The sequence below is a fragment of the Equus przewalskii genome, chromosome 22 (genome assembly GCF_037783145.1).
Source record: "Equus przewalskii isolate Varuska chromosome 22, EquPr2, whole genome shotgun sequence".
In the NCBI taxonomy this organism is placed as follows: Eukaryota; Metazoa; Chordata; class Mammalia; order Perissodactyla; family Equidae; genus Equus; species Equus przewalskii.
In genome coordinates this window covers 22,698,474-22,716,581 of record NC_091852.1, presented here as the reverse complement: position 1 = coordinate 22,716,581, position 18,108 = coordinate 22,698,474, and the positions used below count along the sequence as shown (strand labels likewise).

The window sequence follows — 18,108 nt, the reverse complement described above, 5'->3', positions numbered from 1 at the left end:
AAAGATCCTGTTTAGGGATCCATGACAGTTGATATTAATACAAGTTTCATGTTTTATGAAGCTGGAATAACTAGATGTGAGAATATAAATGGGCCAGGAGCTTGAAATAAGTTCAGACCCACGATTAGTCTGTGGACTGGTGCTGAGGTGGACACATCCATCTGGGCAAGTGCAGGGTCCTGGGCCCCTCCCCAGGCCGCCTGAATTAAAATTGCAGAAGCTTCTGGAGAGTTCAAGTGGTCCTGATGTATTAGCTAAGCTTGAAATCCAGTAATTTAGGATAAAGAGGCCATTTATAGCAAAGTGCCTTAGAATTCACATGTCTAATAATTGCTTTAGAGGTTCTTTTCCCTAGCTTTGAATTTTTTTTTTTAAATTTTCTGAGGAAGATTCACCCTGAGCTAACATCTGTTGTCAATCTTCCTCTTTTTTGCTGAGGAAGATTCACCCTGAGTTAACATCCGCTGCCAATCTTCCTCTTTTTGTATGTGAACTGCCACCACAGCATGGCCACCGACAGACAAGTGGTGTAGGTCTGTGCCCAGGAAGTGAACCTGGGCTGCCAAAGTAGAGTGTGCTGAACTTAACCACTAGGTCACCAGGGCTGGCCCTGAAAATTCTGAACTATTTTTAATTTACCCTCTACAAGTCCTATAACTCCTCAAGGAGGCATTTAAGCATTTGTGTATTGCCTCTGTATTCAAAGGGGAATAGAACAATGCTCTTGACTTGAAGGGATTTATTGTGAAAGAGGGTAAGTCAGGCTAGTGACTCTGAAGTAGAAAGCAATAAGCATCTTGCATGTAATAGTTGAGTATTTATCACTGCCGGTCACCATGCTAAGGATACACTGAAGGGAAAGGTGTGGACTCTACCGTGCCGTGTTGGGGAGGGAGCGAATGTAATTCAGTATCCTGAGTGCTATGACAATACAGGGGGCCGTGGGAGGGGTGTCTCTAGATGAACTAGAAATGCCCAGCTGGTATCTAAGAAGCTTGCCGGATCCAGATATGTATGTAATCTACTTACAGAGGGGAAGGATGGCCCAGGCAGCAGAAGTCCCTTTTGGGGGAACGCTGACCTCCGACACTGCTGTGGTCACGTTGATCCCTACAGGGCAATAAAAGACATCAGTTTAGAAGGATCTGAATTCAGACTTAAAAACTGACCCTGCTGGTAGAGAGCCTCATGCCCTTGCATCTATCATTGATGTTCAGAATCTACTACAATTGTGTACCAGGAAGAACAGGTCTAGAGGTATTTGAGAGTCACGTGCTATAATAGCCATTTCACTAACAGTTCTCTAATAGAAACCTTCATAAGTCAGGGCAGACTAAGATTTGCAGGTTCTAAGTCTCTGAAGCTGAAATGTAGGTTACCAGTCAAGGGCAGAACTAGTAGTTAAAGGCTGCATTAATTATTTAAGAAATAGATACAAAGAGTGTGGCTGTTAGTTGAGATTAACAGTTTGCAGTACTGAACCCAATACCTCCAGGAACTAGTCCACTAGTTGGTGAAATTTCTGTTGTGTTGGTATCTTTTGTCTCACTGTAAGTCACAGTAGTTGCAGTACCTGAATTATAAAAACCAAGAACCTGGTTAATGCCAAGGTTCCAGAGCGGCCAGCTGTTGAGTCCAGACAAGCCATGTGATAGGTTATGATAACACCACCGGAAATACACAAAGCACTGCTGAACTAAGTTGCCTGGTGGACATGTCAAGACTGAGAGAAATAGCAGTCTTTGTGGAAAACCAGATAAACATGAGGCTTTGGGCAGAACAGTCAGCATTTGGAAGTTGACAATTCAAAATGATGCACAGCCACACTTAATGACCCCTCTGCAATGTCTCAGACTCCTGGAAGTTATAAGAAATGCTCTTTACCAGGCATTATACCACGCATGCTAGTTGCAAGGGTGTCTTACAAGTACTTTCTCAGTAAACTGAGCTAGTCCCTGCAGGGACCCGGTATTAAGCTAATAAAAACCTCACAGTATGAGTTCCTTGCTCACAACATGTGAGTTTAATTTTCCACTTAATCAAAAGCTAAGAACAGAAGACAAAAATGCAAGTTGGTTTAAGTGTGAGTTTAAGATATTGTCAACCACTGGGGCCAGGAGGTTTCCAGTAACCATGGCCTTCTTTGAGCATAATTTCAGGCCTCTCTCTTTGGAGGAAAATGTTAAGACTTTGTTTAATTATCTGAAAGTTGGCTAGCTTAGTGCTGTTATGGGACTAATTGGTACAAATCAGTACAGTCACACTGATACTTTACCTATAGACTCATCTAATGTTGAAATGAGTTAAAAGTCAGTTCTGAATAATAACATGAACACCTGGCATGCAACAGTAACAGATATGCTCTCTAATCTATTCCAAGAATTAGTTAAAACCAAGTTCTTAAAATTCAGGTAGTTTTTATAGCTAGTGTCCTATTTGATTGTGTTGTATGTCCTGCTTGTGGCTGAAAAGTCAGAAGCCTTACGTTGGCACTGCTGGCCATTTTCTTCCAGCTTGTACCCATTGGGACAGGAACAGGTATATTTTGGAGAGTGATCATTAATCTGTGGTGCTGGCAGGCATAGGTATTCACATCCTCCATTCTCCATGTCTTCTTCACACCAATTTTTACCTATTCAAAAATAAAAGTCCTTTAAAATAGGTATTCCAGGGCCTGCTATACATAAAGCCCTGTTCTAGATGCTGAAGACATCTGTCCTTGTCCCCAGGGAGCTTAAACTTGTGTTCTGTGTCAAACCTTCAAGTTAAATCAATACCAGTAAAGAATAAATATAAGGGTACATGCAGCATGCTCTAAGGACATGACAGATCCAAAGACCCTTCTTGGATGTAGAGTAAGAGTTATGCCTTAAGCAGATGGGTGTGAGGGAACAGAGCGGGAAAGGAGGTGAGTGACCAGCACTGGCACTTGCTATTGGTCCAAAGCTTATAGCGAAGGCTCCGAGGAAGGAGAGAAGCATGTTCTCCTGGCTTTGTGTTGCCTTGTTCCCACAAAGTGGAAGGAACCCAGCTATAGGGAGGTTTCAGGGTCTCATTTAGATAGAACCAGTCAAGTATTTTGGGCAGGAGATGATAGGACCAGATGTGTTTGAGGATCTACATGATTTTATGTAAGGTGTGTCATGGGCAGAGATAGGAAAAGTTTGTGGCATAAAAGCTACTTCGGAGGCTAGTAAATAGTCTTAGCAAGAAGGAATAAAGGCCAAGGGGATATGGAAAACACTAAAATAAAAGACCGAACATTGAGGGTTGGGAGGGAAGATACGAGCTGTAGTTCTGAAGGTCTTTTGCTAGGAAGTCAGAAATAAAATATACCAAACACCAGGTTTGAAGTGTCTGAGGTAGGGTACAGGAGGGAAAAGTTCATGTGAGAGCAAGCTGAGTTAAAGAGTTCCTTATACCCAACAGGTAGGTCATGCTGCTGCCCTTAAAGTAGACATTAAGGGCTCTGCTTCTCCACGTTACCTGCTGGCTGTACAAGTTCATGGTACACAATGATGTCTTGGGCATCGTTAAGGTTGTTAACTAGAGTGGCCAGCTCCGATCCAGTGAACTTATTGGCACCATAGACGGCTTCATTTTCCCCGTCTATCCAATAGACACGATCCTACAACAGAACCCCCAAATTAGCATGTCCACGTAGGGTTAACACAAGTCAGTATCTAAGGTCGTCATTATTTAGCGGCAATCTAATAGACCAAGTTGATTTAAGGCTGGTCTGGGACATTAGGCGGAAAGCTGTAAGAAGAGCAAGTTTGGGTTTCTTATAGTGCTCCGAGGAATCAGTAGCTACTTCGTCCCTGGTTTTAAGTGAAAGCATGCTCCTCTGCCCTTCCCACCTTCCCGCATGCCTGTTCTTTCTCCTCAAGGTACCAGAGTAACTCAAAGGTATACACTTAGATGTGAGACACACGTCTTACCTCAAATATTGTTAGTGCGAGAGGATGAGCTAGGAACTCCAGAGACTTCAGCACTATCCGACGATCTTGGCCATTCAAGTCCACACTGGATAACATATGCAACTTAGAGTCAAGCCAATAGAGGCGGCTCTTTATAAGGTCTAGATAGGAAAAGAAATGTCAGTGTGTGATAAGTCAGGACTGCTCTGGCTTCCACTTACAATATCTAAGGAATCCCATATTCTACTTCATGGTTCCTTCTTCAGCAGGGGTTCTCACCAGGGTCCCACAGACTGTGTGAAGCAGCATGCAGAATCTGGACCCACGTTCACTTTGGCGGACTAAAGGAGTACTGAAGATTCTCAAAGTAACTGACTTAAGAAATATTACTTACATGACAGAATTATTAAAAGAGGCTAGCATTTGTTGTTCTCTTATGATCCAAGAAAACTCTCATAGGCCTGCAATTCAGAAACTGCTAAGGCACCTATGCTAGGAATATTGAGGATGAGCATTCCCGAGGCCCAAGATTCACTGGATTTGTGTCACATATTAGGCCCAAATGGACAGAAAAGCTAATAATTATAGAGCATGTACTTTGCTAAGTCCACCATTCCACTTGTGTTACTCAGCTACCCTCATCCAAAATTCCTACTCTAGAAGGAACCATTGTCTGCCATGGTCCAGAATTAACTATGGAGATAAGATAAAACTCTCTGAAGACAGCTGGATTGGGGTCAAGGAAGGACAAACATACATACCAAGTGTAATCCCGTTAGGCCATTGGATGTCCGCTGTCACCAGCGGCCGTCTATCAAATCCATTCATTCCCGCTTTTTCTATTTTAGCTGGTTCACCCCAGTCTGACCAGTAAACAAAGCTGGGAAGAATTAAATCAGAATAAGCCTCAGTGGTTTAGAAGGCATAACGTTGTAGCTTGAGACAAACGTTCAAAGAGTAAATAGAAAACGCTAGGGATTGATTCTCTAGAGACAAACAGAAACACTTAGTCTAGATTATGGTCTGGGTAAACAAAAGTTAACACTTAGAATTTACAAGCTCATTATTAACTCTATTAACCTATGTAAGTCTGACATTTAAATTTCAGCCCCAAGTCACAGGTTGTATATTTCATTTATAAAAGACCAATTCTTTCCTGGGAGTGAAAGAGGCCTATCTGTGAAGCTTTATAGGAGGGGCTGGCTGGATGTGTTCTAGTGAGGCTTCCTGGGGCCCAGCTGTGATTGCCACAGCCTTAGTCAACTTCCTAAGTTGCTTTTCTATATTATTTAGTGGCAAATTTAGCGAAGCTCCTCAGTGAAATGTTTGTAGAGAGGTCTGTTTATTTCAATTGGACTTTCAGACCACCTGCACTTTTAGAGGAAAGCCTTAAGGTAACGTGTTTCCCCAAATCCCCACAATTCAGGCCAGTCCTTAGGTTTGATCATCCAGAGTTCACCTGACAAAGCACTCCGACAAAAATTAAAAATCATTTGTGTAGAAGCTTGGGGGGGCATAACGTTCAGATACAGCTTTTGGTATACATGAAATCAGAAATGTTGTTTCGTTAAGGTCAACCAGCAGTCATACTGCCCTGGGAGGGCCTGTCATACAGATGAGGCCCTCCCAGGGTTGCTTACCCATGGCACCACTGACATCTGGAACCAGATAATTCTCTGTTGTGGGGAGCTAAGTCTTGGGGTTTCAGTACTACCTCAGACATGAGGAAAGCTCCTGGCCTGGGCAGATAGCATCCAAAAGGCTACATGATGAAAAACACAGAATACAAACCCAGATAACGGGTCCACAGCTATGGAGGCGGGCTCTCGCAAGTCCGAGTTAAACAGGAACTTCCTCTTGGTTCCGTCTAGGGTAGCTACTGAAATAGTCTTAGAAGCCGCATCAGTCCAGTAGATGGTCTTGTACACCCAATCAACAGCAATGGCTGCAGGATTATAGACATTGTCGATCATTTTAACATGTCTACCAACCTTGTCATCAATTGAGGCACTGAAATAGAATAGGTCACAAGAAATTTAAGAGTTTTGATACCATCAGAGCCTGGAGAATGGACTTTCTGCTTACAAAATGGTCAACAACTTTGTTCAGAAAGATCTCTAGTAACACCACAGCTTGTCATTCAAATTATTTAGCCATGCTGCTTAAGGATACTAAATTAATAATACTGTAGGTTTTTTAGTTGCTGGTATGTATCCTATATTCAAGAACAACACACTTCTAAGGGAAGCTATTAGTTTCAGCAGCCATCATCTGAGTTTCTATAGCTCCTATTAAGAAAAAGCTGCTACTACCATTTCTAGTTGTAGCAACAATGAACAGTTCTCAATTAACTATAGAGAATGAGGAGAAACATGAGAAATTAAGATGTCATCTGTTCTAATCTTATAGCTACAGCCATCTTTTATTTCATAGACAATTGTTAGTTTCTAATTAGGAACTGATAGTAATTTAATAGTTAAAGAATCAGCATTTAAATTTAATATTCCCAGGTAATAAGATGCTAGATTGCAGCTAGAGACAAGATCAACTCCTTCCAACCTTCCCACAGGCCGAATGACCCAATGACTTATATGCCAAGACACTCGGAATGGAATGGAAAGTTACCTGAAGATGGCCTTTTGGCTTAGATCAGCCCAGAAAAGTTTCTGAGCAGCAATGTCAGCATCGAGAGCCACGGTGTTTCTTAGCTGTTCAACTAGTTGGATATATTCTTTCCTCTCTAAGCCAATCTTCCTGATATCTCTTCGATTCGTGAAGATCAGACTTGGCTCTTTGCCTGCAAGACAGGAGTCAGGTTTATTTAGTTTTGCTGTGAGAAGGTAAGGTCCTTCTAAGTCACCTCCTCCCAACAGAGGAGCTCTTAAAAAGTGAAGGTGTTGCCGAACACCTCAGGAGTACTCTTGCCGGAGTCCACACCCCTGGGACCTGCAAGCACTTCCTACTGTTCAAGAAGGCAGTCTTGGGGTCACAGCATTCGACATAGGGCAGTCGAGGAATAAGTCACTTATCTGAATTGCACTCAAGTTTCGGAAGCAGAAAGTAAGCAAACCTGGTAGGTATTCATGGCATCAGATGCAAAAGGAATGACCAAGGCAGGTGTCTGGGGAGAACAACCTGCTATTTATCCTAGGATACTGCACTGGGAGGTTAGTAGCATTGCTCTCAAGTACTATTTTAATTTCATGTTTAGTTTGACTGTTGTAGTCACTGGCTGTACCTTTCATAAGCACTTACTCATAAAGGTACCAGAGCAACACCAGTCCAAGTTCATTTACCTACTGCCTTGCACACGCCAGTGGCAAGATCCATTTGATAGCCACGACTACATTCACACTTGTAACCGCCTTTTAAGTTGATACAAATTTGACTGCAGATTCCCGGATTTTGGCATTCGTCAATATCTAGGAGGGAAATTAGAATTAGTCTTGCTGTTCCTCTATCTTACTAGATATTTACTGTCCTTTCCCATCACCCCCGGGGTTAGGTTCTCTTCTTTGACTCACCTCCACAGGTTTTCCTATCTATCAGTTCAAACCCAGCTGCACAGTCACATTCGTAGCCTATCACTAGGTCTTTGCAGATATGGGAACATCCACCATTATTAACCAAGCATTCATTCACATCTGGAATAAAAATGTAGTAGAGTTACTTGACACCTGGTTCCAAATTGACATTTAGCCTATTACATTTAAAATCCAGATTATTTGTGATAACTTATCTAGATAGTCTAGTCAAACTCATGATTTTTCTAAGATCTCATCACTTGTTTTATAAATATGCTTCACAGAGTTTATTGGGGGAATAGTAAGCCTGATCTCTTTGGCAAGTTACCAGCTGGTTAAGCGGTATTTAGTCAAGTTTCTCTATTGCTGATCAGTTACTTTTAAGAAGGTAAAACTATGAGCAAGTTTGTCACTGCTTGGGCTTTTAAGTCATAAAATTTTACTCTTAAGCCTAACAATTGAACTTAGTTCATTAAAAGTAGTTGAACCAGGTATTATGCAGGGTCTAAGCAGCATTAGCTGCGCTGGATCTAATTCACCTTCCCAACTCTGTGCTCAAGCAACCCCTTCACTTACTGCATTCTTTCAGGGGCTCATCACTCCAGTCCCTGCAGTCCTGCTCCTGGTTACATACTTTACTGATGTCTATGCACTCCCCGCTTCTGCACTTGAATTTTCCAGGGCCCAGGCACTGATTGACTACACAGAGAAACACAGAAGAGAGATTCCATTAGTGGGTCTGGTCAGAGCACTCCTCCGACTAACCCACAAGAAGAGACCCTTACCGTTTTTGCAGTTGACTTCATCAGAGCCGTCGACACAGTCTCGGATCCCGTTACACTGCCTGCTGCCATGGATGCAGCTACCATCCTCACACTCAAATTGGTCAGGTCTGCAGGTTCGAGAAGCTACAAAGAGGGAAGGAATACCATGGAATGAAGCCAGCCAAATTGTCCCCAGTTGACACATGGAAGAGAAACAAATATGCCATACTGATGAGAGAGCTACTTACGACAGTTGACTTCATCGCTGCCATCTTTGCAGTCAGGATCCCCATCACATCGCCACTTCTTGTGGATGCACTCGCCGGAGCCACACTGGATCTCGCTGGCCGGGCACTTGGTGTGTATCACTGGCTGGCGGCCACACTGCTCTAGGGACTCATCTGATTGGTCCGAGCAGTCTGCATCATCGTCGCATACCCAGCTGTTGGGGATGCAGGAGGAGGTGCTGCACTGGAACTCGTGGGCGCCGCAGGTGGGCGGAGCACAGTCCAGCTCATCGCTGCCGTCGTTACAGTCATCCTGACCATTGCATACAAAATTCCTGGAGATGCAGCGGCCACTGGAGCAAGTGAACTCATCAGGGCTACACGTTATGTTACCTGTTGAGAGAGAGGATGCCCCACTCAGAGTGTATCAGGATTGGTCCTTTCAAGACTCTTGTCCCAAAATCTAACATGCAGATCTTTGATCACGAATCCTAGCTTTCTAGCTTAATTTAAAAGCTGAAGTGGAATTATATCAATATTCGAGTTCATGGAATACTAGGAAACAGTCTCACATGAAAAGATGCAGGGACACTTGAATAAGAACAGAAATAAAGGATCCAGAAAACAGTTGAAATTAATTTGAGATGAGAACCACAATTGACTCTTAAAGGGACAGGGAACAATAAACTATAACAGAGTTTTAGCAGAGGCTGAGTTATCTTTAAATAGATATACTGCTTATCAGACCAGGCTACATCATTAGCTGACACTATCATGCATCAGGAATACAGGCAAACACATACTCATAATAAGCATTATGACACTATGGCCAAAAAGAAGCCATGACATTATACCACCACCTGTGGTTCCTTCTCTTTCAGTCCTTCAAAGGAGGATCAGGAAGTATTAAGACCTGGTCTTAAATACTTTCATGTTTTTGAAAGGCACTGCTAGGCTAGAATCACAATCTAGCAGCCAGATATACTTATAAATGATAAGCTAGTCAGGCTAGGCACTTTGTACTTTGACTCAAATTCCTGCCAAATGAATTAAGGTCACAATTTGGTGGTAATGAGGGTGGAGACCACGACTCTCTTGGGAAGCAATGTCTACATTTAAGAGGGAAACACTTGGCAGCTCCAGGGCTTACCAATACATAAAGCTCGCTGCTAGGATTGAACACCAAAACTCACTGGACTAGGTGCAGTGGTACTGACCTCAGAAGGGGATTTCTACACACGAGACTGGTGCCTCAACTGCAAGTGCCCTCGGCTCGCTTGTACACTACTGCATCAGGAGGCCTGTGCTTGTCAGACACGGGAGCTGTAGTTTTAGAGGCCCTATAAAAGGGCGGTAGCTTGAAAGAACATTCAAAGCAATGTTTGTTCAAGCTAGAGATTTTCCCAGGGCCTCACCTTTAACAGGTAGCATTTTATGACGCATTTTCCAAGATCAGAAACATGAAAGGATAGGAAACAGAGTTAGCTTTTACAGTCACGAACTGTGACAGGAGACAAAAGTCCCATCTGTTGGGGAGAATTTTCTTTGGGTATCTGCTAGCAGGACGTTAATGAACACTTCTGTCCCAGTTTAACTTTTGGAAAGGTTAAAATAGAACCTAAGGGGCTAAGAAATGCTTGTCTAATACTCAAGGCATTTATTCCAGTAAGCAGATCCAGTTTAGAGCTCAGAATGTGTTTGCTAGCTCTAGTCCTCCTCTAGTTTTACTGAGCCAAAGTGAGGAAGGCTCATGAACTATGTCTTACCAGAGACAGAAGCCCAACTCCAGCTTCACTGAACTACTTCTAAATATAAATGCCTTGAACAACTTACCTTCTTATTTCTATTTGCCTAGAAGAAACACCAAGCTCAATGGTCAATTACCATGTGAACTTCTTTCAGAGATTTAGGGCAGTTAGGAAGTACAAGTAGTTGAGCAGATAGTGAAGTCACTGAAAAGTGAGTCAATGTAACTGTATCTCCATGCTTAAGTTCGCTTCCCCTGCCCACCCTTCTTGGAGAGAAAGGGTCTTTGGGATAAGCCACTCAACACTGATCTTCTTACCACAGTTTTCTTCATCTTCTCCACTGTCACAATCATTTTCACCATCACATCTCCAGGACACTGGGATACACTGAGTAGAACGGGCGCCACAGCTGATTTCATTTATGCGGCATGTTCTCATATCTGTTGATGATATACAGTCTCAAAAGAGCCCTCCAAACTCATCGGTGCAAAGCTGCTGCTCCTGCGCTGCCTGGAAGTGCTCACACCTGTAACTCAGCAGCCTGGCCTACTGGTGACATGTGACTCACTCTCTGAAGCCTGGGTAGATCCTTCGCCAGCTCCATTGCGTAGAAGCCATGCCAAACTATGCTACCTGGCAGTACACCTAAGAGCCTTGACTGTGTTACTCCTTCAGGTTTCCGTGGTTTGCTCAGTTCTGGCTTTTGTTTTACTTGGCATAGTTAGGTTTATTGGCTGGCCTGCTCCTGGACCATTATTAATCTGTGGGCTATCAAGTGGCATACCTAGATATTGTTACTTAATCCCAACTTCATTAAAGGCCAGATAGTCTAACAACTATAAAGTCTTCCCTTGCCCAGATTACTTTACAGGCCTCCTTCATAACCTCCTTTAGATTTACATCTCAGAAGTAGGGACATCCTCTAATTCTTGACTTAACTGGGTCATCCTCCACTAAAACTTGGGGCTGAATCTTTATGGAACCTGCCTTAGTGGTTAGCTCACCTACCTTACCAATGTTCTTATTACTCCCCTAACTTCTTGCCTAGAAAATGGAAATGAACACACGTATCTTTCTCTCTGCTTGATCTTTTTGTAATCGTATTCCAGGCCTAAAATTTGTTCATATTAGACTTCCACTTAGCACTTCAACAAGCCTCTACTGCCTCAAAATGAAATCCAAGACTTTCTTCACCATGACATTCGAGTGATCACAATTTATCTGTCCCAAATCATCCTCCTCTATGATCTCATAGACTTTTTCCTGAGTATCAATCTAAGGATACAGACAACATTTACATGCCTATGAAGTTTCTCGTATTTAAAAACCAGCTGTAAGCTCCCTGCTTTAATAATTTTAGGTTACATGTTTGTTAAAAATCACTATATCATCCTATTTCTAGCCATTTTACCACTTCAGTAGATTATTTTCATAATATAAGAAGCTGTGCATCTAAAAGCTTATACTTGGCCCATGGGGGACCCTTACATCTTGACTTAGCTTCCAGGACCAGAGTACCATCTGCTCAGAGTCATTATTATCAAACATTTGAAATCTATGCACCTAGTCAAGGAGTTCTTAGTCAAATCTGCTGGCTTCAGTCTTAAATATTCAATAGTGAAGCTACCCAAGAGAACGTCAGTCTTGTTAGACTAGGGAGAACATTCTGTAAAGGATACTGATCAACTGTTAATGACTTGACTGACCTTGGAGTCAGCAAGCCTACACTTGCACTAGGCAAAGGAAAACTAACACCAAGTTTTAGATTAAGCAATATTTAGAGCTATGAGACACAGAACAGCATGGAAAAGTTCAAGCACAAAGCAAGTCACACTCACGGCACTGTTCTGGGCTTTCATCAGAACCATCCTCACAGTCAGGATCCCCATCACACTGCCATCGGTTGGGCACACACTGGCCATTGTTGCACACGAAGTCAGACTCAGCACACGTCTTCTTCACTACAAAAGTTTATTCACAGGGTTGAAGTTGAAGTCACTTACCCAAGAGTCCTATATTCCCACTGATGGTAAAACTGCATTTTGATATGTTTTACTCTAAAAATAAAGCTGAGTCAATTAGCACTTAACTGCCAATATCCAGGAGAACCTTAGAAAAATCTTTTTCTCCTTTTAAAGGAGGAAGGTGCTCATTTGAGAGACTCAGAGGATATTGAAGTCAAAGTAAGACAAAGGTTGCCCATTATCTTACAACCCAGGGATACCTCACAACTAACTTTGCCTGTTTTACAATGTTGAGTTAAGTAATAGCTTCATTGTCTTCATGGATTTCTTCCAAGTCATTCAAGTATGTCATTAGTTTACTAGCCAAACATTCCTTCCTATGACTGGATCACAGTATCACTGTTCTAGGGGCATCTCTTAACAACACATGGGTTTAGGGTAGAGAGAGAAGGCCAAGCTCCAGTACTGAATATTGTCACCCCTACAGGTCTACTGGGGCAGAGGAATCCACTCAGTAAGAAAGAGAGAAAGGTGAAGTCTGAGAATGAGAGAAGTCGTATTTAGAATTCAAGGGGTGGGCTAACATCAACCAGCTAAAAGCCATTGAAGCTCCTGTGGAAGCTGCCAATATCCATAATTGACTACCAGAGTTAAAATGGCCTAAGACAAGGTATCAATCCTCTACTAACTCTTACTAAAGGGCAGTAACTCTAACTCTTAGAAAGGGCAGGCCTTTTCTCCTACAATTAGGGTGTCCATGCAATTTGTTGTCCAAACTGAGACCATCTCAGGAGAAAGGGGATATTATTAATTATACCAGGAAGATAAGCATAAAACAAGATTGTCCTAAGCAAACCAGGCAGCTTGGTCACCCTACCCATGAGGAAGTCAGAGAATAAGAAGAGTCTTGATAAATAACCACATAGGGAATTCTAGGCTCATCCTTCTCAGACTACATTCTTCTCTGCCCATGAGCCTATACTTTCTACCTGAATTTCCAGTTTAAAACATTCTTCTCTAACAAATATTCTGTAATGGCAAATTAGCTAAAAGCCAACAATTTTTGCTGAAAAATTGAAAGGGACCACTTTAAGTCAGGGGTTTAAGCTAGGTACAACTCTCAGAGTTTAAAGTCTATCAAACTAGTCACTCTGATTTAGCCTCAGGTATTGTAAAGGAGGGAGATAGTGATTGTAGTCAATTTCTAGAACTCAAGATGAGATGATGAATTACGACGATCAGCCAAAGATTAATCTCCTTGAACCAAGGACACAAGAATGGCCATGTTAGCTCTTAGATTCACACCTGTTTCTAAAATCACTGAAATACTGGAACCTCAGTGTGAACAATTTAAGCCATGTCCAAGGCCCATGTTCTCCTGAGCATGTGGAAAGATGCCAGAGGGTCTGCAGAGTTAATTGCTGTCACTCAACCTGTGGCAATCCTCAGAAGTTGCAAAAGAGGGAGTAGGGGATGGTTGTAAACAGACAATGTGATTTTAAGGATTATAAAATGTTACAGGGATAGAAAGATTGGCTGTACTACAAAGTGTGTGAGCAAAAGATAAATCGGGACAAATTGCTAGAGTTCATCTCTCTCCCTTCTGAGCATAGACCAGGAGGGTCAAGAAAGGCTATTTGAACTGGGCCTTGAGAGAGAGATAGAAATTTAGATGTGCCACAGGAGAAGAGAACTACCAGTCACATACTTAGGGGATCTAAGTTACTGATTAATCAGCTCAGCCCAACGCTTACAAAAGAATGAGTTACTGGGACCCATAGAAACACATGGCTTGTGGAATCTAAGGTGAAGTTGACTAACTATGCTAGTTGACATGCTTGAAAGAAAGCCCTGCTGAAATTGTAACCAAGTTCAATACCAAGAAGTTGGAGAGGAAAAATAGGAAGTGGCTTTATAAGTTTTAAGTAATTGTGTAGCTTTTCCCTTCTGTGGGGAACATTTCAAAACAAGCATCAGAGCTTCCCTGAGCAATGCTCCCACTTTCCTTCTCTCCCTTCACACCTGGAGGCAGAGACAAATTCTGGCCAAGAATATACTTAACTTTTCCCACCTTGCGTGATCTTGATCGTATATGCATCTACCTCCTCACCTTTTCCAAATCCTAGAATTTGGAATCTGGCTAGAGGTTACTTAGGCAGAGACTATTTTAGGAAAAGTCAGTGATGACTCCTAAGATGACCCAGGTTAGTTTCTGAATTAGACGGTAAAAGACGACTTCCAAAACAATGAAGACAACGGCTACTTTCTAAGAAAAAACAAAGGATTTTGCTAAACATATAGTTTAGAGAAGAGGAAGAATTGTCACTTACACCTAGAGAACAGTTGACAAGAGAGAGGCCCTTCTAGTGAGATATTTAGTGAGGGAATTATATTACCTAGGTAACTCAGAAATAGCATGGAACTCAACATCTTGTAGAGTAGATGAAAATCTTAGTGTTAGAATGCAAATGATGGAAACGTGTGGCACAAGAGAACTATTCTTGCTCTTGAAACTGGAGATAAGTTTCTTCCCTGAGACTGTAGAATGGACTTCCTATGCTTCCAAATGAGCTGCTAAATCCACATATTGGCATGCAAACAGCCATGATATTGTTCTGAGAAATCAAGCATAGGACAGTCTGCCACGATGTTTATGCTATAACATTTTAGTAATGATGCATCAAGAAGTACGTAAGGGAATAACAAGATGGCAGTTGATGAAATCTACATTTAGCTTCTATTTTTCTTCTGTACTTCTGGTTTGTATATAACATCTTCTAAAAGGCAAATGACAAGGTTATCACCGACATTCACACACAATATTGTTTCAGGATTTTTACAACACAGAACAAAGGGATCATAAAGCAATCTTCAGCATGTATTTGAGGTAACCAAATGCCATCTTGACATGTAGTTCTCAGTTGTTCTGGCTGACATGAAGTTATATAGATTGCACAAATAGTCTTTTCTCACAATGATCTTTTGATAGATGCTGATCAATGGGTATGGTGGTATACCCCCATTCTCTTGGGGAGAGAGTGTCTTTCCACTCTGCCTAATGCTTTAGAATTAGCATCTACTGTAGGCAGAAAATTAAAAAAGAATCCTTATCCGATCTTTGATTTGTGCTGGCTTTTAGTTTCTATGCCAGGAGTTAATCAACCCATTGAAACTTTAGGGTTTCATGCTGTCCATGGCTTGCTTTCTTTTTTGGAATCAGAGCCATTTGAGAATCAAAAAAAGAAATTTTTCTGTTCTGAGCAATCTCCTGTCTGTCTCTACTTCTGGTTCTCCTCTCCTTTCCCTTAGCTTCCTATATCAAGTGTTTGCCTGATCTAAGATAAACCAGGTCCTGTCATTTGAAAGGAACTCCACTTTACCTTCAACATTCCATACTCAAGTTGACAACTCTATGTCAAACATTCAATTATATTCCTCGAGACCAGAAAGTATAGAATCTTCAGATTGTGGTTCAAACCAATTCTTGGAAGTGGATTCTATTTTCAGAATCTTGATACATTTGTAGGCACTAAGGTAACATAGTCACATTTCAATAAAATGCACAAGTCCTAGTAAGGTGGCAAGTGAGACTGTTTGACTCTACTCACCACAGTTCTTTTCGTCACTGCCGTCAGCACAGTCTTCGTCCCCATCACATTTCCACAAGAGTGTAATACAACGGCCGTTTGTGCACTGGAATTGGGAGGGTTCACATTTGGCTTTTCTTCCTAAAATCAGGAGGGAACACTTAACCAAGCTGGGATACAAAGGTAGTGAGTTAGAGAGGCAAGTTACCCTAAACCTATGCATAGGGGTCCTCTCAGAGGGACAGCTGCAGACTCAGCAGGCTGTAACATGCTAGGGACCAGAGTTGGGTCTTAGGGCAATGACTGACAGTAATTGAGTTCTTAGCTGGGCCCACACCATCTAGGTAAGACTAGATTTCCCAGACTCTCTTGCAGTGAGGCATAGCCATAGGACTAAGTAACGGCTTCTGGCTAACGGAATGTAAGCAGAAGCGGAATATACAACTTCTGGGAAATATCCTTAAAAGGACAGTGAAGCCATTTTCTTTCCCTTTATTCCTTTCTAGTTCCTGAAAATAGGGCATAGTGGCTGGAATAATGATCTTGGGCCAACGGAGCCAGACCAAGATGAAAGGAACCTAGATGGCCCAGAGACTTGACCCTGGACTCCTTTCTCTCATTTGTTTAAGTCACTTGTGTAGCTATAATCTCACAGCGAAATCCTAATCCTTTAGTGGCATTTCTTGTCCACATTCTATACTCATTATTTATGAATGATGCTCCTATGACAAGCAAACTAAAGGAGCTTTAGAAGGGGTAGCAAGGAGTGAGGAGAAATAAAGGTTTAAAACATGGTTCCTCGTCTTAGAATGTGAGGTCTAATTAGAAAAAGACGTGTTTACAAAACGGCTCCAAGATAAGATAAAAAGCATCAAGAAGGTACAGCTAAGAGGTAAGGGGAGAACATTTTTAAGGCAGTGATGGGAGAAAAGCAAAGCGATGTCGAGCCACAGACCTGGATTCTGTTTCTCTGCACCTGTTTTCCTCCGCTCAATGTAAGGATATTTAATTCACACGATGGTATGAACTAATACTTGTAGGTAGGCCTCTTAGGTTTTTTGCCTGGCATGGGACAGCTAACATTCAGGTGTTTCCTATCATTAGCAAGTCTGGAGGATGCGATTTCTTTGAGATAAGAGGCAAAGATCTGGTTGCTTAATGCAAATACACCGCAAATATCGGACAAAACCAGTGGCGCCCTATAGCTCATGTGGATTACGTATGGAGGCCTTCCACGCAGAAAGCCTGCCGACTTCCTGCTACCCTTCAGCATCAACAGCTGTGGCCTGCTGGCGGAGGAACAGATGCTCCAGTGACAAGCACAGACTAGAACTCTTGTGTTATGTACACAATACTCTACTTGGCCTCCCTACTACTCCCTGCTGTTTCGGAGCATTCTATACTTTGTGGCTAATTCTCCGGGAGATGAAAATTTGGTCCAAGTCAAGTTTACCATACAGGTGTGGTAACATTCTTAGATACTAAATGGATTGGTTTAAAAACTTGATGTACCACTTTGCTCCCGAGAGTCTAGTAAAGCTAGGACCCAGATACAAAGCAGTATGATTCGATGGCATTTCCTACCTATATTGCATACTATTCTTTCATTCCACAAGTATTTTATTGGGTATAAGATACTAGGAATTGAGAAGGGGGACTGAGGGGAGGGCAGAGTTTGTTGTCAAAAGCACCACCTGCTAGTTTTTCTACTGCAAACCCAAGATGAAGTACCTGGCCGTCTCCTGCCCTCCCCCCGTTCTCTCTGAGGTCTCAAAATAGTCTCAATATTCTCAGCGCTGGGGGTACCTGTTCCAGGGGCTCTTGGCTGTAGTTCTGTATCTCTACTACATCTGAGGACTGTGGGGGTGAGAAGAATCTACTTTGAGAACTTTATTTGAAAAGTAGAAAAAGAACAGTTTGTAGTCAGAGAACACAGATAAAAATACACTTGGAAAGAGTCACGTTGCAGTTTGGATACTGTGAAAACAGAAAGGCTCTCAATTTTTCAAAGGTTTTAGTTAGCAAAGGTTGTTCCGTCAAAATGAGACAAAAACATTGACGCTGATATCCACATTGTCAAAAAGGTGACCCTATAATCTGACTTGGACAGGGACTTCAAAAGCAGGTGTCAAGAAATGGTTTTCCACTCTAGGGTTAGGCCTGGAAGATCTCCTTAAAAACGAGTTTTGAAGCTACAGATTTTATAGACGTTCAAGCTGCCCTGGGATTAAATATGGGCACATAACATGCCAAGGCTGATGTTTAGTCCACTACCGCCTTCAAGAGGGTCTCTGAATGGAGTTGTAACGTACAAGCTTATCAACAATAATAAATGATATTAAAGTCCCAGCAATGCTGCTTCACAAGACAATGT

General features: G+C 42.1%; 1 protein-coding gene across 4 annotated transcripts in view; it reads right to left on the bottom strand.

The window, feature by feature from the left end:
* VLDLR (very low density lipoprotein receptor) overlaps window positions 1-18,108 on the bottom strand; it is a 29,060-nt gene that overhangs the window by 1,749 nt on the left and 9,203 nt on the right. Inside the window, exons 2-17 of one of the 4 annotated variants that reach the window (XM_070590095.1) lie at window positions 15,756-15,875; window positions 12,022-12,144; window positions 10,501-10,623; window positions 8,457-8,828; window positions 8,230-8,352; window positions 8,021-8,143; window positions 7,445-7,564; window positions 7,217-7,342; window positions 6,546-6,717; window positions 5,712-5,930; window positions 4,682-4,800; window positions 3,942-4,081; window positions 3,487-3,628; window positions 2,486-2,632; window positions 1,490-1,573; window positions 1,030-1,110 (exon numbers count right to left, since the gene is read on the bottom strand). In XM_070590095.1, coding sequence (XP_070446196.1) covers window positions 1,030-1,110; window positions 1,490-1,573; window positions 2,486-2,632; window positions 3,487-3,628; window positions 3,942-4,081; window positions 4,682-4,800; window positions 5,712-5,930; window positions 6,546-6,717; window positions 7,217-7,342; window positions 7,445-7,564; window positions 8,021-8,143; window positions 8,230-8,352; window positions 8,457-8,828; window positions 10,501-10,623; window positions 12,022-12,144; window positions 15,756-15,875 — 2,334 coding nt within the window. The remainder of the gene's footprint in view (window positions 1-1,029; window positions 1,111-1,489; window positions 1,574-2,485; window positions 2,633-3,486; window positions 3,629-3,941; window positions 4,082-4,681; window positions 4,801-5,711; window positions 5,931-6,545; window positions 6,718-7,216; window positions 7,343-7,444; window positions 7,565-8,020; window positions 8,144-8,229; window positions 8,353-8,456; window positions 8,829-10,500; window positions 10,624-12,021; window positions 12,145-15,755; window positions 15,876-18,108) is intronic. The other 3 variants (XM_070590096.1, XM_070590098.1, XM_070590097.1) reach the window with 3 other exon arrangements.